Here is a 20581-nt window from a genome sequence, read left to right on the forward strand (position 1 = left end):
CCGCCGGCCGCCATCTTATCTCCGGGCCATAACGCCCCTCCCGCCCGCGACTTCGGGCCGCCAGGCGCAAACATGGCGCCGTTCCCGCGCGGCCTCCCCCCGCCTCTTCCGCGCTGTGCGCACGCGGGGCGGTGGGCGGGGCTCCGGCCGGGCTTTGGCGCGAGATTCTATCCCGGTGCTGGCGGGAGCTCACGCTGCCGCTGCCGCGCGCGAGGTTGGCTGAGGCCCCGCGGTGAGTGAGTCCCGCGGCCCGGGGGGGGCGGGCCCGTGGCGCTGGGAGCGGGTGGCGGGGCGCCCCGGGGTCCCTCTGCCCGGCCCGGCCGCGCTGCTGGCCCCTTCCGACGCCATGGCCCCACCGGGGCGGCGGGCAGCCGGCTCCCTGAGGAGAGCCCTGCCCCGGTGGGCTGGCGCGGGGCGGTGAGGGGGAAGGGCGCTGCGGGTGTGTGGCGTTTTCTTGAGCCCTGCGGCTGGTTTCCAGAGGGGTAATTACTTAAGAGGGAAAGAAACTGAAAGAAAGTAACTGAAGACCTGAGCATAACCGAGACGTTTCTGACTCGAATCCGCCTGGTCGCTGCGATGGTGTACGAAAACCAGCACGAGGGTCTTAAAGCGGCCGGCGGTGTGCCCCGGCCATCGCGGCGGGTCCCTCGGGTGTGTTAGCCGAGGAATTGCAGTGCATCCACCAATCCACAGCTAAACATCTTCCCTTTTCCTGCTCCCTCGGGGGAGAGGCGCCTGCAGGCTTTGAGGAAGGCAGGCTTCCCTGAATAGGCCTATGCACACTGAAAGAATAGATGGCATGTCTCTGTAGTGGGCCATCTTGAGCCTTTTCCGGCTTCTATTTTTAAATAATAAAAAAAATAACTTGTTTATTTCTTTTAGCTTTTCCTTGGGAATCATGAACACCCGGCAGCAAAGCAAAATTATCCACTCCTGGTGTGGAAGACCCATGTGCTTAGACAGGAAACTCAGGACTTCCCAGTACAAGTAAATAACATTTATTTCTAACTTGCCCAGAGAAACTTCAACAATGAAGGTTTCTTTACCTTTCTGATATCGTTCAGGTTAGCGTGGCAATCGGTGAGGATATGAGTGAGGTTTTGAGCATTGTCTCATGACACTGTATAAGAAAAATGTTGTCACGAAGCTCTTAAATTATAGATTGTATAATGTATAAGCAAAAGCATTTAACCAAATCTGTGAGTAAGAACTGTTTAATTGAAATATATATAAAAGCGTTTAATCGGGGAAACTAAATTGTCATATTTGCAACAGGGGGCATAACTAGCTACAAAACCGACAGGCCGTCAGCTTTAGTGATATGTGAACTAATGAAGAATATGAAATCCTGATTTTTAATCCGCAATGTGTGTATCGCTTTCTAGGGGAATCCTTATTACATCAGAAAGCAGTGGAACAGAAACCTGTGTACAGCTTGGTGACTTCGTTTTAGTAGAAGGAGAGAATGCAGATCAACCTTTTGTGGCACAAATCCTGAATTTATATGAAGATGGTAAAAGAAATAAATATTTGCTTCCTATCTAAGAAATCATGAAACGTTTTAAAGTTATCTCTTTCGTGGGGATGTAGGTAGCATTAACCCTATATCACTGGCCTGATCTATTAGTGAAATTAAGCTTTGGTAATCACTGCATCGGTATTCACATGTTCCCCAAATATTTGGGGCTGATCACTGATTTCAACTAAATTTGATAGATAAATGGAGAACTTAGAAACATTGAATTCTTACAATCTTTTTGCTTTGTGTCTAATTTAAAATAAATGGTCTGTGAGGAAGACAGTGTGAGCTCATGCTTTATTTAGTGTTTGGAGAGGCTAAATGGAGCAAGAGTACTGCAGCCCTGGAGCTTGCATCTTATTAGATACCAGGTAATTTAGTGATAAGCCTCGAGGCTGAGTAAATGAGGCTGGTTACTTCTGTCCTTTGTAGAACTACTTGTTTATAAATAATTATGAAAAGATAAATTATGGAAGGCGAGCGATACAAAGACTGTGTCTGAGTCTGCATTAGGAGCTACTCATTAGCTATGTCTGATTTCTTTGTACAGCTTTTGATTTTTGTTTTGGACCATTGTAATAATATTTTGAGAGTTTGAAATATGTAATAATGTTTGAGAGTTTACTTTTTTTTAATGTATTTATGTAGCACTCCAGCTTATTTATTTATTAATGCACACTTATTGTACCATAACATTCAGCTCTTTTTTTCCTACTGGAATGAAACCCATGAAACTTCCTTGAAAACAAGATTTTCCTTTTGTTATATATCTTTAACAATTTGTCAAAGATATGTGGCTTTGTTTTCAAAGATGGACACCTTAAAATGTAGAGGGTAACTTAATATTAAATGGTTAATTATAAATGTTCCAACTGTTTCTTTTAACTCTTTCCATACGTAATCTGTAGTGTTTATTCAGACTTTCTCCTAGTTATTTCAACAGCAGGATTCTCTAGTTTGTTAGGCAGTAAGTAAATGTTTCTTGCTTGCTTCTGAAATAACATTGACATTGCAAATAACGTTCTGAAATTTCTTAGTTCTCCTTTTGTCACCGTTTTTGGTTAGCGGGGTTCGCTTAGATCATGTCTATTCAAATAAAGAATGTCTTTATTTGTGATGGTGAAATGGTGGTCTGGAGCTGGTCTCCAGGCATTTTGTGATTGAGACCTTGTGTAGGTGTTATCTCATTCCTTAAGTCTCAACTCAAACAATTTAGCTTAGAAAATGAGAATTGTAATCTCTTATCAGATGTTTTCTCATCTGTGTTCAGGGAGGATTTCTATTCTTGATGGCATTTCAGCTAAAGTCATTGAGGTCTCGTAACAGCTATTTGCGATCCAGTAAAATTCTTAATGTTCAGTGACTCTCTTTTGTGGTTACAGGTTCTCAGAATAAACATGCAGTTGTGCAGTGGTTCTCTCATATTACAGAGATACCTCAGAATAAACGGAGGCTGCTTAAAAGAAAGGTGTCTCCCCAAGAGGTTTTTTTTGATAAAGTTCCTGGCTATGACACTGATATACCTGTGGAGACCATTATTAAAAGGACCACGGTACGTACTGCAAACCCTCTACAAACAGAGCGAACAAAGAAACAGAAACAATTTGAAAAGCATAATAGAATAGCAGCTACTTTATTCCCTCCCAAACCAAATTAATGATGAGTATTCGTTAATGCATTTATCGTAGGGCAGGATAGTTGAAAACTTGATATTCTGTCTGTCTTTCATCCCAAAATGATGTTGTTTTTTGACAGCCGGCTGATCTGGAGGTTTGCATGGAAAGTAGTAGTGTGAATGGGAGTCCTGTAGTGCAATAAACTTACACTGGTGTAAATGTAGGTTGAATGTGTTGCCCTTTATAATGAAGGATTGCAGAAGTTCCAACAATAAGATAGATGTGAATAGAAAATAGCTGAATGCTAAGAAAATAGTTGAATGCTAAATTAACAGTAAATGTTAAGATATGTGTGTTTTGGTATTTTCTGTTTTTACAGGTAATACCGCTACATCTGGAAGAGGAACTACCTATTACACTAAACAAGAAACAAACTTTCTGTGTAAAACAGTCTTGGGATGGAAAATGCTTTAAGACTTTGTCCTCTGACACATTCCTTAAGCTGAAAGAAGCTAGCAAGAAAGGAGGTAACAGCCCAAACTCTTCAAGCTCATTTACTCCTTCAGGCATCGTTTCCCTCCTGAAAAAAGAGACAGAGAGCGTTGTTCAGAGTGCCACAAAAAATGATGAGTTGGAAGTACAATCAAAACATGGCGATTCCAAGTCCTCCATCAGGAAGAAGGGATGTTCACAAGGAGTGGCTAATAGCACCAGAACTCTAACAGCAAGGAAGAAGTTACAGTTAAACGGTATGTGTATGGTAATCTGTCCATTCAGTAGTTTTGAATGTAGTATGTTTTGTACCTGTTTGTTTTGGGTAGTTCAAACAATGGTATTCATTCAATATTCAACGTGAGTATTTTCAGCTACTTTATTCAGGCTTTGGGGTTAGCCCAAGCCTTTTGGGTTCATTAGTTTTTTTATGTCTGTTATTTCAAGCAACTGTACGGCTTATATCCAGTTGCTGTTGCAAATGTTTTATTTGTAACCGCTAAGTCTAAATTAAAGTGCTTGTTGGCTGAAATGCTACCAGTCAGCCTAACTTGATGTCAGAATGCCTCGCTTTCTTTAATCTTCTGACTAACGGTGTGCTAGAATGTTTACATTGGGCTGGTTGAATAAGCACATTTGATCCTACATTACATGTCATATTTTCAAACTGAAGCCTAAGTGTAAGTGGTGGAGGCAGGTTAGAAAAACTAAAAAAAACGGATTGTATTCTGCTTGGTCATCTTTTTAGAGGAAGTGCATGCCTTCTGGTGATTCAGTTCCTTGTTCCTGGAGTGTAATGCCATCTCCTTTCATTTAAATGACAGGCACTGAACCAGTAGTTTCATGTCTTCTGAACATTAACCAAACCAGCTATATTAAAGCCTGACAAAAATTCATTTTGCTCTTGATTCCTAGGTCCCACACAATCTCTTAACAGCAGGCTCATGGGATGTGAAATTTTGAAACTTCTGGATGACGACTGTGGTGCTATAGCACCGTTAGAACCATCAGCTGCTAAAAGAAAAGTGAGAATCACTGGCGGTTTAGGCTCACCACCAAAAATGCCTCGCACCGATGATAAGTCAGAGTCAGGTTTTGCTACTGAAGAGCGGTGGTTTAGTGATACAGTACAATTATCATCCTATGCTAAGGTCAAATACTCCAGTGGGAAAGCCGGGGATCTTCCTGTGAAAAATGGTACTATAGCGTAAGTGATAGCTTTTCTATAATTATTTTTCTATGGGATCTCTATTTGTATGTAGCTCTCTTTACAGCACACTTATGAAAGACTTTTGGAGAGAAACGCAGGTCAAATCTCGGTGTGTACCATGTTTTGCCCGTTGAGGTCACTGAGAGGAGAGGGGATGGTCTAAACAGTCATGAGTGCACTGTGGTGAGGCTCTAGAAAGCATCTTACTTGGAGGTGAACACATGATTGGGGAGATTGTAGGAGGAGTCGACTTCAAAGATGGATGCAAACAACAGTGCATGGTTACAAGAACAGAGAGAAGATGTTAGAAATGGGAATGGTAGGATAATATGAAAGGAAATTGAAACAATGTTAATTATTATGGTTTGTACTCAGTGACATAGATAAAAAATCTGTTTCCCTGCAGTACCTATGTCATACAGGCTGAAGTATCCCCTACTTGTGACTGTTGAGATAACTGTAGAGAGGGGTGTGATTGACCTCGTGAGAGTTGTCATGATAATTGTATATATACTTCCATGCTAGTTTTTATGTAGAAAAGAAATCAAAAAGCATAATTATTCAGGTATATATTCACACAGTCTTTAAAAATTCCATTAAGTTGGGGCAGGAGAAGAATGGATCAGACTTTCTTGTATAAAGTGTTGCAAGGAGCCAAAACACAGTCATTTTCCTCCTTTCAAAAAGTAAAGATATGGATGCAATACTTGGCATCTGCACTCAAGTTTTTGTCATGTATAGCATAAAAACATTTTACTTTTCATCAATAAAATAATGGCATTTCAGTGGTATTTCTAGAGCTAAAGACTTTTCTGAGAACGATCAACAAATTTTTAACATGTTTGTAATTTATCTCTTTGTGTTCTTTGAACTAGTAGAAAAGCTGTATTAACAGTAAAAAGTTTCGGTGGTACGGATGAAGTGCTCAAGAAGACAACAAAAGAATCTTGAAACACAAATAGAAAAATCTATACCAAAGGGCAGATCAGAGATGCCCAAAGAAAATCCTATTTGTCTCCTCTTTCTCTTAAAAACCCAACCCGCCCACCCACCCCCTAAATAACAAACAGACAACCGCCCCCCCCCAACCAAACAAAACCACAACTGTTCCGAGGCCCTGTCCCTTCAGTTTGGCAGTGTTACATTTGCAAAATAATTTGGCTGCTAATTCAACTGTATCACCATCTATTCAGCGCACTTCGCTGATGTATGTGTGTCTAACTGGGGAAGTGAGGGAAAGCTGTTAACATGTAGCAGCTGTTAGTCAGTATGAAACAAATTGCTGGTTTTGATTGAGGGTGCACAACGAATTGGTATGATGTTGATAGGGCCCAAGTCAGAGACATCTGTTTTGAACTAATGCTAGTGCAGTCACTATTGTCACAGCATCACAGAGCAGCTAGTAATTCTGACTTGCATGGACTCTGCGTCTCTCTTTAGACTTATCAGCTTAGCTGGTTCACAAAGCTTTATAGAAACATGCTTTACTATAAAAATCTTTACAGTACAGACCGTGAATGAACTATAGTAAATATTTTGTGGGTGTTTTGTTGTTTTTGGGTTTTTTTTTTCCTTGGCAAAGATATATTGGAGAGAGGAAATTGTGCTGCCAGTATCCATGCCGTAGCCAATCTGTAAATAACTAAGCAAGAATTCTTGCTGGATTGACAGCCGTAACAATTGAGCCTGAAGTTTGAAAGGCCTCTCCATCCTTGTAAGTGTGATGCAAAGAGGAAATACAAATAGCTTTGTGTTCTTTCTTTACAGTTTCACTGAATATTTGGCACAGAATTGTCAGAACCTTCTACTGATCCCTCGTTCTCGTAGAATATGTGCACAGAAAACATATGCTCGTATTTCAGAGCAAATCAGGTAAACTTTTGTATCCATGATACTTGATTCAGATTTCTATTGGTAGCTTGAAGCCTTGAGAGTTTGTCCAGCTTAATATTAAAATGCAAATGGTTCTAGAAGTACAACTTAATTACAGTGTAAATAAAAACTGTCTTGTGTTCAGAAACATTAAGTTGACTCATGGTGTTCATCAGCAAACTGACTTCCTTTAAACCAGTCTGTTAAATAACCATGGAAAATTAACAGCTCAAGTGGACAACAATATTGGCTTGCTGATTATGATAACTACAGAAAAAGCTGAAATGTACAAATGATTCTTTGTAGTGTGTAGCGTATGTATTTTTTAAAACTCATGTAATTTCTATTTCTCGTAGCGTATTAAATAAACTAGAGAAAAAGGATTTTCTGACTAGCTCAGATGGCTCTGACTCTTCAAGTAGTGAGGAAGAGGAGAATGATGTGCTCTGTACACTAGAAAAGAAAACCAAATTAAGCAGAACATGCAGCACCCCAAAATCTTCAAGGAAGTCTTCAGTTCACACTCCTGCTAAGACTCTGGAAAAAACTAAGGTTCTATATAAAATTGCTGTTCTTATTATTTCTGAGCCACTTATTTGAATGCTTGATGCCTGTGTACCACAGTTAAATATCTGAATCCCTTAGCTTTTAATGAAACATCTGGATTCGTATGATCTTTGGTATGAGTAGGTTATGCAAACGTATAGAACACTTTGTGTTTTGTGAATGCTCTGACAATGTTGATCAGAAAACTCTGGCCTAAACAGGGAAAATATTGAATTGGGCTGGAGTGGAACAAACTGATGAATCTGTTTATGGCCATCATTTTTACTTTTATTGTAAGCTGTGCACTGAGACATTTAAGTTCTGTTTCTCTAGTCTTCATAGAGTGCAGTCTATATATATAGCAGAAAGCCATAAGACCAACTTTGCTCTTGGCAGTAGAGCTGTCCTGATTCTTGAAAGCTTACTAATGTGCAGATGGTTACCAGTGCTAAAGGGCTGCTCTGTGGTGTTCATGGATGCACCAAAGTGTGTCCAGCAGTTTCTCATAATGTTGTGGCCGCTGATGGAGATGAGATACCGGACTATGTGAATCTTAGACCTGACTCATTAAGACAGTGTTCGGCACCATAGCCAGGTACATACTGTCAGTGGCTAATTTTTACTCTATACTTATGAAATGTCTAACACAGAAAACCTAGTGTAACTTGTAAGCACAGCAAAGAAGAAGAATAAAGTTATTGTGTGGCTTTTTTGTTTGGACAATGAAATTCAGGTGGTCAATTTCTAGTTGCTTGCTGTTTCTTAAGAACTGGATCAATTTAACACAGCATTTCAGAAAAGCATTAACAATTTAGAAATACTTCAGACAGTTAAAAGATGTAACTGTCTTTGTTACTACCGCCTTTCCAGTTTCTTTTTTCCCTGAGGAAGAAAAGGCCATGAGGCTTATTTGGTAAATTCCTTTGTAAAGACTGTTTCTTTGTTCATCTGGTACTCTGGCATCCCTGGATAGTCTTTGTGCCTAAGTAATGTTTGAGAAACTTGAATGAATGATCAGTCTCCAACAGAAATAGCTGTATGTAGAAAATCTGTTTGAAGCTGTAACTTTTCATTGCAGCCTTTACCAGGAACACCCAAGACACCCCAGAATGCAACTCCTGAAATTCCCAGGCGCAGCTGTGAAGCACAGAAACCAGTTACTATACTAGAAAAAGCCAGATTAAGGTAACGTCTGCTTAGGGGAAAAAATAATCTTTTTTTTGAGTCAGGTATGCATAGATAGCAGTAGGCTATGCTGAAATAGGGAAACGTCATCTTTACAGTTTTGAATAAATTTGGTAAAAATGCCGATTGTTTTGATTTGATTGTACGATACTAGATTTACAAATACTAGTGGTATTTACAATACTACTCTTACAATTTCAAATTGCTATAATTAGTCCATGCTAAGTTCTTCAGAATTAGGTATCTGTCTCTATTCTGAGCAATATTAGGAAAACAAAGATCCTCTTGTATTAGCTTTAGAGTGTAAAGGCACAATATCTGTCTCATCTTGGGGTGTGAAAAAGCTTTACAGGTATGGTAGATGTTCACAGTGGAAGAAAAAAAGGCATTCAGGACTGTCTGTATCTTTCAAACTGAGTTTTAGGTTTTTCAGTTTCCTATAAGTGGTCTCCCCTCTTTCACCCGACCTCTATGTTGACTTACACGTTTTTTGTGAATTAAAACATCTAGGTCTTTACTGCTGCATATTCATGCCGTTTGTTTATAAAGATGACTGTTCAGCCACCTTAAAACTTGAAAGCACATGTAGAGAAACTAGGCTATTTCTTTTGGGATACCTGACGTTGGTGTTCAGACTGTATGTAAGAGTAATTTGTATTAAAAGTAAGTATGTAAGATAAATTTGAAAAACTACAGACAACTGTGAAAGGTGGAGCATCTGGCTATTTGTTTTCCTCAGTAGGCCCTTCAGGTAGAACTGCGAAAATGCAAACCTTGTATCTCCTATTTAATTTTTTTCTTTTTTTTTCTTTTTTTTTCATCAAAAGGTTGCATGTTTCTGCTATCCCAGAATCTCTGCCTTGTCGTGAGGAAGAATTCCAGGATATCTATAACTTTGTGGAAAGTAAACTTATTGATGGTACAGGAGGGTGAGTTTGTTGATGAGACTGAGATCATGTCTATCTATGGCATAACAGCAGTCAGACGATGCTACACTTATTTAAAAAGTTATCATTGTTTGGCTGAATCACAGTTCCTAGTTGAATTTTCCTGGTATTTTTCTTCCTTAGGAAGGGTTGTGCATAGAAATAATGTAGCCTCCTTTGTTGTACAGATTCAAATTAAAGACCAAAATATAACTAGTCAATATTAGATGTCTGGGAAACACTTTTTTTTTTTTTTTTTAAAAAAAAAAAGAAGTTACATTTATAAAGTATTTTAAGTTGTTAATTGCTTCAGGAATAATAAAAATCCTCATGATTTTCCAATGTTATGTGTCCCAGTTTGCAAATGAAGACTGAAATATAGGGAATTGCCTGGAGTGACAGGGTAGTAGTATTCAGGGTTGGTCTCAGAGCACAGGAATTCCAGCTCATTAATCCTAGGAGGATTATATTTTGCTCAGGCTGCTAAAAAGGCATTCTCTTTTTGTAGGTGCATGTACATATCTGGAGTGCCTGGAACAGGTAAAACTGCAACTGTTCATGAAGTAATTCACTGTCTTCAGCAAGCTGCAGAAAATGATGACATACCATCATTCCAGTTTGCAGAGATCAATGGCATGAAGCTGACTGACCCTCACCAAGCTTATGTGCAGATACTACAGGTAAGTAAAGCCTCTTCAGTGGCTCTCTGGTTTGAAAGAAGAGATCTTATGCTTTACCATTCAGATCCTCAATGTGCTACAGTATTCAAGGCACTCAACATATCAATACTTCCAAGTAGTCCCTCTGAGAGACTGTATGCTTTTATCTTAGAGCAGGTTTAAAAAATAATTAACTTTAAGGCCATGGCCAACTTCTTGGAACTATTTTGCTTTCAGCTGCATAAGGGCAGTGGGTGGGGAGTAGCCTGATTTATTACGTCCACTCAGGTTGAAAAAAAATCTAAACCAGATTCTTCTTGTATTTCCCCTTTTATAACTTTTCCTGCACATGTATGCTTAAAAAGTTACTGAGATGACAACTCTGGAAGTCAGTGTGGCAGTAGAATAATTACTAATCAATTGTACAGTCAATTACAATACAATCAATTGGTCTGTCATAATAACAATCCAGCTAAAGAGGGGCCATCTCTGTCAACAATACTGCATTTCAGATTTTCATGACAAACTAGTCTGAGCTTACTGACTGTGCTTGCTTTTGTACAGGTGTGAATTAACCTTCTGAGGCCTGGATTAAGATCAGCCATTAGGTGTTAGACAGTAATCGCTCAAGAGCTTTGTCAGTTTAGGCTAACTTTAAGCCAGTGACCTGGAAATGAAATGATTTTCTGAAGCATCTATTCCAGTTTCTTATAACCTTCCACTCAGTCTATTTGACATCTTCTATCTGAGCAGGAAGTGGCGTACGTTGTTCTGATACCCCTGTCCTCATAGCTGGGAGCTAAGTTTACATATTTGCACCCTTTCCTCAAACCAGCATAGACAGTGTCTTGCTGAGGGATTTGTTGTAGCCAGGTGACTGTTTCTTTAGCATAGTGAAAAGTTTCATGACAATTACCTTATTTCATGCTAATGTTAATGTATTTTAATACTCTTTCTTCCTATCCTGTTCAGCATAAAATTTTAAAATTAAAGAAAAATAGGCCTTTGGCAGTAAAATTTGTTGCCGTTCCCCCCACAGACCCTGAGCTCTTTAAGCTAGCCCAATTAAATATCCTTCAGGGGAGCACGTAGTCAAATGAATGATTTATTTCTCCGATTCCTTCTGCTTCAGCTGTTATCCAAGTACCCTAGCTAGGCTGCTGCTACTTTTCTGATTGCCCTATCTCTTGCTGCGGGTTAGTCTGAAACTCCAGTTTGCTGATATTTCTTTGCATGACAAGCAAATTATGGAGTGTTCACTACTGGAGTTACTTCACTCTCATAGGAAAGTTCTATAGAGAAGGAACAGGTACAGGAATGGCTGGACAGGTGAAGGAGATAAGATTAACTGGGGTTGCAGTAGTGTGACAATTCCACTGCAACATGCTGAACTGTGGTATATTGGATTCCCAGTTACAGAGCTGTGAAATCAGTATCCTCTGGGATCCACCTGCTTTGTATGACTGATTCACACTGTCCTGACTGAATTGGAAACATGAAGCAAGTATAGATTATACATTGTTGTCATGCTCTGGCTTGTTTAATAATTATTGAATTCTCAGGTTAGTTTTCAGGGTATTCTGGAAAGCAAATACAATTTTCAAATACAATGTTTATTTTGCTTTACAGCTTGACTCTGAACTATGTTGAACAATAGATTTAACATATATAGTGTACTTTTGAAATACCATGCCTTAATTGCTGTATATCTTTGGACCTGCAAAGGAAGAGGTAATGTACAGTCAGCTGTCAGCTCATCTGTTTTCCCACGTAGGTTATTGTAGAAGTAGTTCTTGTAGAAGATGGGTTTTTAGCTTAGGGTTGAATAAATTACTTAGTTCCAGATCCTGCTGATGATTAATATTTTAGTAGGAGTCCCAAGATTACTGAAGTCAGGCTATTCTTGTCAACTGACTTAGGTTTTCAATAGGTGTTTTGCATTCAGAGGGAGACACCCTTGAGGTACTAGGTTTAGAGTCCTGAGACTGGGTTCAGGATTTCTTAACACATCTGTATTTCAGACAAATTGCAGGAAATTGTGTTGGCCTTCCTTTTTAGTGATGTGCCTTTGGCTTCTGTTCTCCTTTATGGACAGGTTCTAGTAGATCTGAATGCATTATGAGCTACTTTTTCATTTTGTTACTCCATCCACCCCACCACCATTCAGATGTTTGGTGTTGATTGGTAGAGAAAAGTTAAGAGTTAAACTTCCTATTGGTGTGATTAACCTGCAACGTTGTTTAATCTTTGTCCAGTTACTGACAGGTCAGAAGGTGACAGCAACCCATGCTGCAGTACTATTGGAAAAACTGTTCTGTACACCCGGACCAAAGAAGAAGACCACAGTGCTGATAGTGGATGAGGTGAGACAAAGAATTCTTCCTTTTCTTTCCTGGAAGTGTTGTAAGAAATGAGTTTTTTGAGGATGGAAAAAGACAAATTGTTCATGCTTAGACTATATATATATATATATATACACATAGATCCATGTATATGTGATATAAAAGAGAAATAGTCTTTGGAGAGAAGACAAACTAATAGCTCTTCTTAGCCTTATTAGAAAACTGAATCTAAATGGGTAAGTGTCCTGTTGCCGTATTGTTCTCTGCCTTGGATTTCACATTGGTTTTACGTTTTGTTTTGGTCCAAGTCATGGAATGAATTGTTCTGTCAAGTCCTAAATACCATATAATTCAACTGGATTTTGTCTGGAAGCTGCTGCTTTTCCAGTGAGAAAACACAGTGAAAATAAGTCGTGTCCAGTTTTGAAATTCCTTGAATGCGTTATGTTCACTAATAAACCAATGCATGCTTGTTTTTTTGCTATAAGCTACTTGAATTTTTCACGTGGAGGGTCTTTGAATGTTGTTAGATATAGTATTGAGTAGTGTTTAAAAACTCCAGCTGTTTAATCACTCTACTGTGATGAATACTTTCAAAGCATCTAGTAGGACCGTGCTTCTCCAAAAGAGATTAGAGCCCTAATTCAGAAAATGCAGTCCTATTAGTAAATGGATAAAGGAAACACAACAGAGACAGTTTGTGCAGAATCACATAAGAAGTCTTCTGTGGCAGAGCTAGTAGCTCTCTCAAACCCCCATCAGGTTTTGTAAATACAAGGCTGTTCTTTTTCAGTCTAATTCTCTTTCTGTCTCTGCAGCTTGATCTTCTGTGGACCCGGAAGCAGAATGTGATGTACAATTTATTTGACTGGCCAACTCGGAAGCACTCAAAGTTAATCATCTTGGCCATTGCTAACACCATGGACTTGCCGGAGAGAATAATGATGAACAGAGTATCTAGCAGGCTGGTATGTCCTAACAGTTTTGTTGCTATGCTATAACATGATAATAGATTAAATACTGTAAGCAATCAGAAGTAATCCAGGGGAAAAGTAGGAGTCATTACATCAGAGGCTGAACGATGCTTTTATAATTTCCTCTCCAGAGGGCTGATAACGAACACATAAATCTTAGCAAAGTAAGTTGTGGAGCCAGCTTGCTAATCAGATTTTATGCTGTGTAAGTACACTATGTTCTTGTAAGAATGAATTAAGAGTGCAGATGTCTTTTTAAACATAGTTTAATCATATTAAGAGTAATCAAATGCCATGCTTCATGGTTAAGCTGCTTACTCTAGAGTTCAGAAGAATTCGCTTCTGGTTTCCTTTCCTCTTTCCCCTTTCATTCCAGACACCTAGTTACTTCTCTCTATTTGCCATCATCAGCTGGTAGATTTTCCTTGTTGGATACCATTGGACAGAAAGTTGGGTGCACTCTACACCTCTGCATCTCTGTTGAATACATTTTCCTAACTCGTCTCTTCATCACTGCTCTAAAAGTGATTTGCAAAAAGTGTTCTGTGCCTCTCTCCATCCCTCTGACTCAAAAATAGTTCCACAGCATGTGAATTGCTTTCCCCCGCCTGCTAAAGCTGCAGATCAGCTGAGTCTGTATAGTCATGAGAGAAAAGAATTTTGCATAAGAAATGCAAAACTCGGGCCTCCTGTGGAATATGAAAGGCTGTGCACCATCTACAATGTAGATCGTTCTTCTCATCTTAAAGCAGTTTCTGTTAGCTTGAGGCAGAAGAGGATTTGTAATTGTTGGCTAATTGCTAATGTGAAGTCAGTAGTATGATTCTTATCCATGTATACAGATTTGCTGAAGGACAGGTGGATATTTTGTCATAACTTCTGCTGTTACTGTATTACAATCAGAAAAAAATCTCTTGTAACCAGAAGATTTTCATATCAGGTGGTTCTAAATTTGCTTACAAATTTTGTGAGAGGAATTTGAATTCTAATAGTAGCCACACTTGCTCCTCAGTCCTTTCAGTGGGGAGGTCCAATCAGTGGTCCTCACTTAGTCACAGTTTTGTGGATTTGCATGTTTATTTCACAAATACAAAGTGGAAGAATAGATTAAAGCATACCACTTGGAGGGGAAGAATGTGAGAGAAGGAATTGCTCCCACCAGAGAAAATTAAACCAACAATACCAGCTATGCTTGAGCAGTTGAGAGTTTTCAAGCACTACAGATGCTTTTAACTGTATTGTATTATTTACTATAGGGCCTCACCAGAATGTCCTTTCAGCCTTACACCTACAAACAGTTACAGCAAATTATTTCATCCAGGCTGAACAACTTGAAGGCATTTGAAGAGGATGCAATTCAGCTGGTTTCCAGAAAGGTAAGCACAGTACAGCTGTGTGTCATTTGTGTTGTGCTAGGTAAAGGGGCCGGGGCTGGGGGCGAGGTGTGTACCACTGTTGGGAAAGCTTTGTAACAGTAGTCAGACCGGGTTCTGTGGTTGTGTTCTGTATTGGAGACAAGTGGGGCACAAGTAGGAGATCATACACTATGCTCTCTCTAAAGTAAGCGGGGTATTTTTTCAGGAAACATTGCTAAAGCAGCGTCTTTGCTTTTTCCACCTACTTCGAGAAGGCAGGAGTATATTCCAGGAGCTGGAGGCACGACAACAAGAGTCATGATAAGGCATAATGATAAGATGTCTCAGTGTTTGGCACAATGTGAGTCGTTGGATGATCTTGAAAAAAACCCTGGTATGCCAGTGGCAGTGGAAATACCCCTATTTTCTTTCTCAAGGTGTTTAAAGCCTTGGTATAACAGACAGTACTTACTCTGATGCCAGTCTTAATACTCACTTGCAGAAAAAAATAAATAATGCATTAGGAATCAGTAGCTTCTCAAATTGAGATGTATGCATTGCTTAGTATCCTATGTTAGCAATTCTACATGAAAATAATCTATTTAAATTGTTAGAACATTTGTCAACCACTATATGCTTAAACAACTTCTTCTAAGCATCAGTGTAGCATTAAAGAAAAGAGTACTCCTAAATGTCAGAGGTGTAAAAATAAGCATTTGTTTTGTTATGAAGGAACCACCTTTTTGTAAGAGTAGTAGTGATAATTTTGCAGACTGAATAATCTGCAGTATTTTCCTTCAGAAAATATAGAAAAATAACTTGCAATTAGATTTATCTAAAGAGTTTCTCATTCTTGGCTCCAGCTGGGTTCTAATGTTTTCATGTGTTACCAGCACCTACTGGGAAAACTAGGCCAGTACTGTATCTAGTGAATGCTCACAGCTTTATTAAAATTGTGAACCACAAGTGGGGTTTCAAGAAATACTTGGTTACAGAAATTTCAGACACCTAAAAATGTTTGGGCACTTGTGAATGTAAATTCACAATCCCAGACGTTTCTTTGAGACTTAGTAAAAAATATTAGTGTGCTCTTAATGTCAGCATTCTATTGAGTTACGGAAAAACTGAAGAGTTTTTTGCCCCCTTCCCCCCCACCTGAACCTGAATTGTGATAGGGTATTTTATTTCTGAAAACTTTTGGAGTTGAAGTGCTCACATTGGATTTCCTGAATTTGGTGGGTTTTTTTTTTTTAGCCTCTGACTTCTGTGGTTCTAGAAAAAAGCTCAGTCTTGAATTTGTGATGACAACATTGGAATGGGAGTATAGGATGGTTGCTTGTGTTGGTTTTGGTCAATAAGATCGCTATTTAAAATCAGGGGTTCTGGTAGCATCATTCACAGTAGCATTGCTGTCCTGTTTTGTGGTCAGGTGGGTTTTGGGGTTTTCTTTGTCTGTTGGTTCTTGCTGAACTCTTTTAATTTTGTTTTGTTTTTTTTCCCCTCAACTTACAGGAAATATTGCTACAAACCTGTCAATGTTTACTTTCAGGTTGCAGCACTGTCTGGTGATGCAAGGCGTTGCCTTGATATCTGCAGAAGGGCCACTGAGATATGTGAGTTTGCTAGCCGAAAGAGAACCCAGGAAATAGTCAGGATGGCCCACATTACTGAAGCCATAGATGAAATGTTTTCATCACCATATATAAATGTAATCAGGTAAAAACATTTCTCAGAGGAATTTCTTGGCTTTTGTGTCTTTTCTTTTCCACTGGGCTACTTTTTCAAAAACATTGGATCTGTCCTCGCCACTCTTTGGGAATCTCTGATGCATCATGCTTTGTTGAAGCATCATACAAAACAAACCTTGCAGCACAGCTAGAAGAGGAGGGGGCGCTGCTGAAATTTCCTGATTGTCATTTATTTTGCTGTACAGCAGTTTCCACGTACATATATTTGAATTCCTTCCACTGGAACTAAATCTGGAGGGTACACTCAGGAGTCCGCAACTACAAACAGTACTGGTTATTCAGCATACTGGAGCTGGGCTGAAGGAAAAACCCGTCTGATACGTGTAGTTTAGGCATTGGGTCCTCAAGAGTCAACTCCTCCCCTCTCCATACGTGCTTGTGTTACGCCACTCACTGTCTTTCCTCGCTTATGTGCAGCCACAGGTGTCTGAGCAGAATGCAAGGCTTTCCTGTTTGGTTTCTTTAACATCAATAGATTGTTAGGACTTCCAAAAGGTTTCCTGAAGGAATGCCTGTGAGGAATTCTGTTACCCTTCTGTGGTCTGCACAGGCTGTAACTGGTGAAGCGCTTCACCGATTTCTGGTCAAAGGAAAAAGAATGTTTCATCAAGGGTTGCGGGGGGAGACTAAGGGGTGCAAGTAATGATATTTTGCTGGATATGTAAGTACTGCTTTTGCTGTGCTACTTGTGCCTGAAAACTTCAATGTTCATTTGTTAATTCATAAATGTAGGTTGACCATAACAACCAGAACGTGTATGATGTATGGAATGAGATGTTGTGTTTGGATGTGTTGACAGAGGGGTGAGGTGAAATGCAGTGTGGTGCCAGAGTTGCAGGCTGTAATATAAGGGCTAGCTGACATAAACTGCCCCTGTAAAAAATAACCTGCATTTAAGTATGTGGTTACCAAGAAATTTCCCTTCCAGACTTCATCCTCATGTTTTGTAACTTCTGAACCTCACTGATTAATTTTTATCTGCTTTGTTTTGATATTCAGGAATGCCTCGTTGCATGAACAAATATTTCTGAAAGCAGTTTTGGCAGAGTTTCGCAGGGCAGGAGTTGAGGAGGCAACAGTTCAAGAGGTATGTTCATGTTTTGGAGCACTTTTTGGTTTTTTCCTCCTTAAAATAGAGGGAGGCATTGTCAAGATTCAGGCAAAAGTGTATGTATTTAAATACTTGGGATTTTTATTCTGAAAATTTGATGGAAGACAATATGATGGCAGGGGCATGGCTGTCCAGGCCAGGTGTAAATTCTTAATTGAATGCAACCACCAGTTTTTCAATGGAACCAAATACATACAATTGAAAACACTGGCTGTTGTATTAATGTTACAAGTGATCTGGATCACAGAGTGGTTAACTTTTTTTTTTTTGGCATGCATCTGAAAAAATTACATGCCTCCAGTAAACATGCTTTGTAACAGGAAAAATGAAAGAGAACCTGAAAATATCAGGCAGCATAGTTCAAGGAGGAAAACTGAAAGCTGATTCCATCTTCTGTAGCGCTGCCTGTTTCCACAGAGGCGGGTGTATCACTAGTAGCTGCATTTTTTTAGTAGACCCATAAAACACTTGGCACCACCAGAGCTGTGAAGAGTGCGCATAGTCCCTTTCATGATTCATAGTATGGAAGCTAAATGTTATAAAAACATTTATAATGATGTATTATTTATATATAAGATAACCTGCTAGGTTCATCTGGTTCTACAGGTTTGTAAACAAGCATTTTAATTGCATAATCCGTTTCTGGCTCCTGAGCATCTGTATCAGTTGACTGCACAGATACACTGGGCCAGGGGTTCTTGAACTTCAAAGGATATTTTAGGCTGCTTTGTTACACTTTTCCCTTAGTTTTCCTCTTAACACCAAAAGGGTTTTCTTCTGCTTTTTCTAAATAGAAAAGCAGAAGACCTCAACTGATTCTTGTTACATTCATGATTTGTAACAAGTGCATTCTCCTGTGCTTAAAGGTGTAGCATGCCTTTCTAAGTCGCGATCTTTCATATGTGTAGTTGGTGTGACGTGTTTCCTGGGCCTGAAGATCACATCTGAGTGAACTGCTAATCACTCAATAATTAATTGTGTGTCAGCCCTAATCAGCTGGGTAAGGTTTAGTCCACATAGTCCAGGGGAGAAGAGGTGTATTAACAAATAAAACGATCTAGTTAAGAAATTGCAGGCAAGGTAGGTTGCTCATTGTTTTGCTTTTTGGCTATATAAAAAAGGAAGCTATAGCTTTGAATTGTTGCTTCCTTGAGAAAGTCCTAACAGTTTGTGCTAAACCAGCAGTGTGTGTGCATTTCAGCTGGATAGAGTGGGGCTAGTTTTTCCTCCCTTCCCACAGACTGCGAGAGAAGGAAGCTTGCTTTCTCACCTTGGCATACTCAATCATACTCAATTGCAGCCGGAGATAAACATGACCAGAGTCCTTTTCTCTCTTTCTCTCTCCACCCTCTCTTTGTGTGTTGTTTTTTTTTTTTTAAAAAAAAAAACAACCCAGATCTATCGTCAACACATAGCGCTGTGTAGAATGGAAGGCAGGCAAAGCCCCACGCTGTCAGGAGTGATGGCAATTTGTTCAAGACTTGGAGCCTGCAGGCTGCTGCTGCTGGAGTCGAGTAAAAAGTATCTTCATATGCGGGTGCGACTGAATATCAGCCAGGACGACATCATGTATGCACTCAAGGATGAATAGAGATTTTAATTATTTTTAATATGTATAAATATTTTAAGTGTTGCCAACTTTTTAATTGTCAATGAAATGATAATAGCAGAATGTTGGTGGGTTTTTTAAGACTAAGTTTAAATGTTTGGTGTATAAAGCAGTTGTTATAATAAAGCATTTTATTTCATATACCTAAAATACTTTAAAGCAAACTTATAAAGAGATATTTTTATGAGCTGGTAACTAGTTTCCTTTCAGCTGAGGTGTATGGACTTGAAATTGATTATTTGCATCACTCCTCATGCTAAGGAGCTTTGTGTTTTGTTTTGTTGGTTTTTTTTGTTTTTTGTTAAGACTAGTAGTGTCTTTGTGGCATTGGAGTTTGTGCAGCTTTTCTCCATTGACGTTTGTTGAGTATTAAAGACATAAAGCGATGTGCTTAAATTTACATTACTGATAATGTGAAGGATCTTTCAGTTAAGCAATCAAGAGCTGACTATTTGAGCTGGAGAGACTGCTACCAGGGAAGTAAAAATACCAGAAGAAATTTATCATTCAAATAACCAACTTTTGCCGCTTTTTTGCCGCTTTTTTGCCGCTTTTTTGCCGCTTTTTTGCCGCTTTTTTGCCGCTTTTTTGCCGCTTTTTTGCCGCTTTTTTGCCGCTTTTTTGCCGCTTTTTTGCCGCTTTTTTGCCGCTTTTTTGCCGCTTTTTTGCCGCTTTTTTGCCGCTTTTTTGCCGCTTTTTTGCCGCTTTTTTGCCGCTTTTTTGCCGCTTTTTTGCCGCTTTTTTGCCGCTTTTTTGCCGCTTTTTTGCCGCTTTTTTGCCGCTTTTTTGCCGCTTTTTTGCCGCTTTTTTGCCTGAAAGAATCGCTCTGGGGTAGCGCAGCCCTGCCGCAGTCAGACTGCTCGCCAAAGGGCGTTAGTCATTTGGCCACGGGCCGTTCGAAAATGCTGTTTTTTCAAAGCTGTCGCTGTGAGCGCGCTCCCGAGATGGCTCGTGGCGCGGGCTGCTGCCCCGCCCCGCGCCCGCCCCCGGCCCGCCCCGCGCAGGCGCGTGCCGCCTTGGAGCCGCGGCCGAGGCGTCTCCGGGCCGGGCGGGCGCTGCGTCGCCGGGCGCTTTTGCGCGGGCGGCGGCGGGCTGAGGCGAGCGGCGGCGGGGGGCTGAGGCGAGCGGCGGCGGCCGCTGTCTGACCGGCGCTCAGCCTGCCGCCTGCGGCGGGACCGGGAGCGCTCCACAGGGCACGGGGCGGGCCGGGCTGCCCTGCCCTCCCGCGGCGCTGGGGCCGGCGGGGGGTCCCGCCGTTGCCGCCCGCCCGCGCCGGGGGGGAGCGCGGTAGCGGCGGGTGCGAGTCCCCTCAGGCGGAGGGAGGGCGCGGCCGGGCCGGGCGCCCGGCGGGGCAGGCCTGGGCCCCGGGGAGCGCCTTGGGTGGGGGGTGCCCCGTGCCGCGGGTGGGTGCCGGTAA

The 20581-nt window shown here is 40.5% G+C and overlaps 2 protein-coding genes across 5 annotated transcripts in view; both read left to right on the plus strand.

The window, feature by feature from the left end:
• Nucleotides 1–86: 86 nt before the first annotated feature.
• ORC1 (origin recognition complex subunit 1) lies at nt 87–19569 on the plus strand. The gene is made up of 17 exons (XM_037404831.1): nt 87–232; nt 883–987; nt 1386–1513; nt 2902–3071; nt 3515–3884; nt 4543–4834; nt 6605–6709; nt 7066–7261; nt 8334–8440; nt 9268–9369; nt 9875–10046; nt 12281–12388; nt 13186–13335; nt 14598–14717; nt 16246–16412; nt 17444–17531; nt 18952–19569. The coding sequence occupies exons 2-17, from the start codon at nt 899–901 to the stop codon at nt 19144–19146; spliced, it is 2559 nt and encodes an 852-aa protein (XP_037260728.1). The 5' UTR covers nt 87–232; nt 883–898; the 3' UTR covers nt 19147–19569.
• Nucleotides 19570–20168: 599 nt separating this feature from the next.
• Nucleotides 20169–20581, plus strand: part of CC2D1B (coiled-coil and C2 domain containing 1B) — a 34477-nt gene continuing 34064 nt past the window's right edge. For 2 of the 4 annotated variants that reach the window (XR_005106868.1, XM_037404916.1), the window contains exon 1: nt 20209–20261. The gene's annotated coding sequence lies outside the window, so the exon portion shown is untranslated. Of the gene's footprint in view, nt 20262–20581 lie in introns of all 4 variants that reach the window. The other 2 variants (XM_037404917.1, XM_037404918.1) reach the window with 2 other exon arrangements.

Source organism: Falco rusticolus, chromosome 11, assembly GCF_015220075.1.
Source record: "Falco rusticolus isolate bFalRus1 chromosome 11, bFalRus1.pri, whole genome shotgun sequence".
NCBI classification, from domain to species: Eukaryota; Metazoa; Chordata; class Aves; order Falconiformes; family Falconidae; genus Falco; species Falco rusticolus.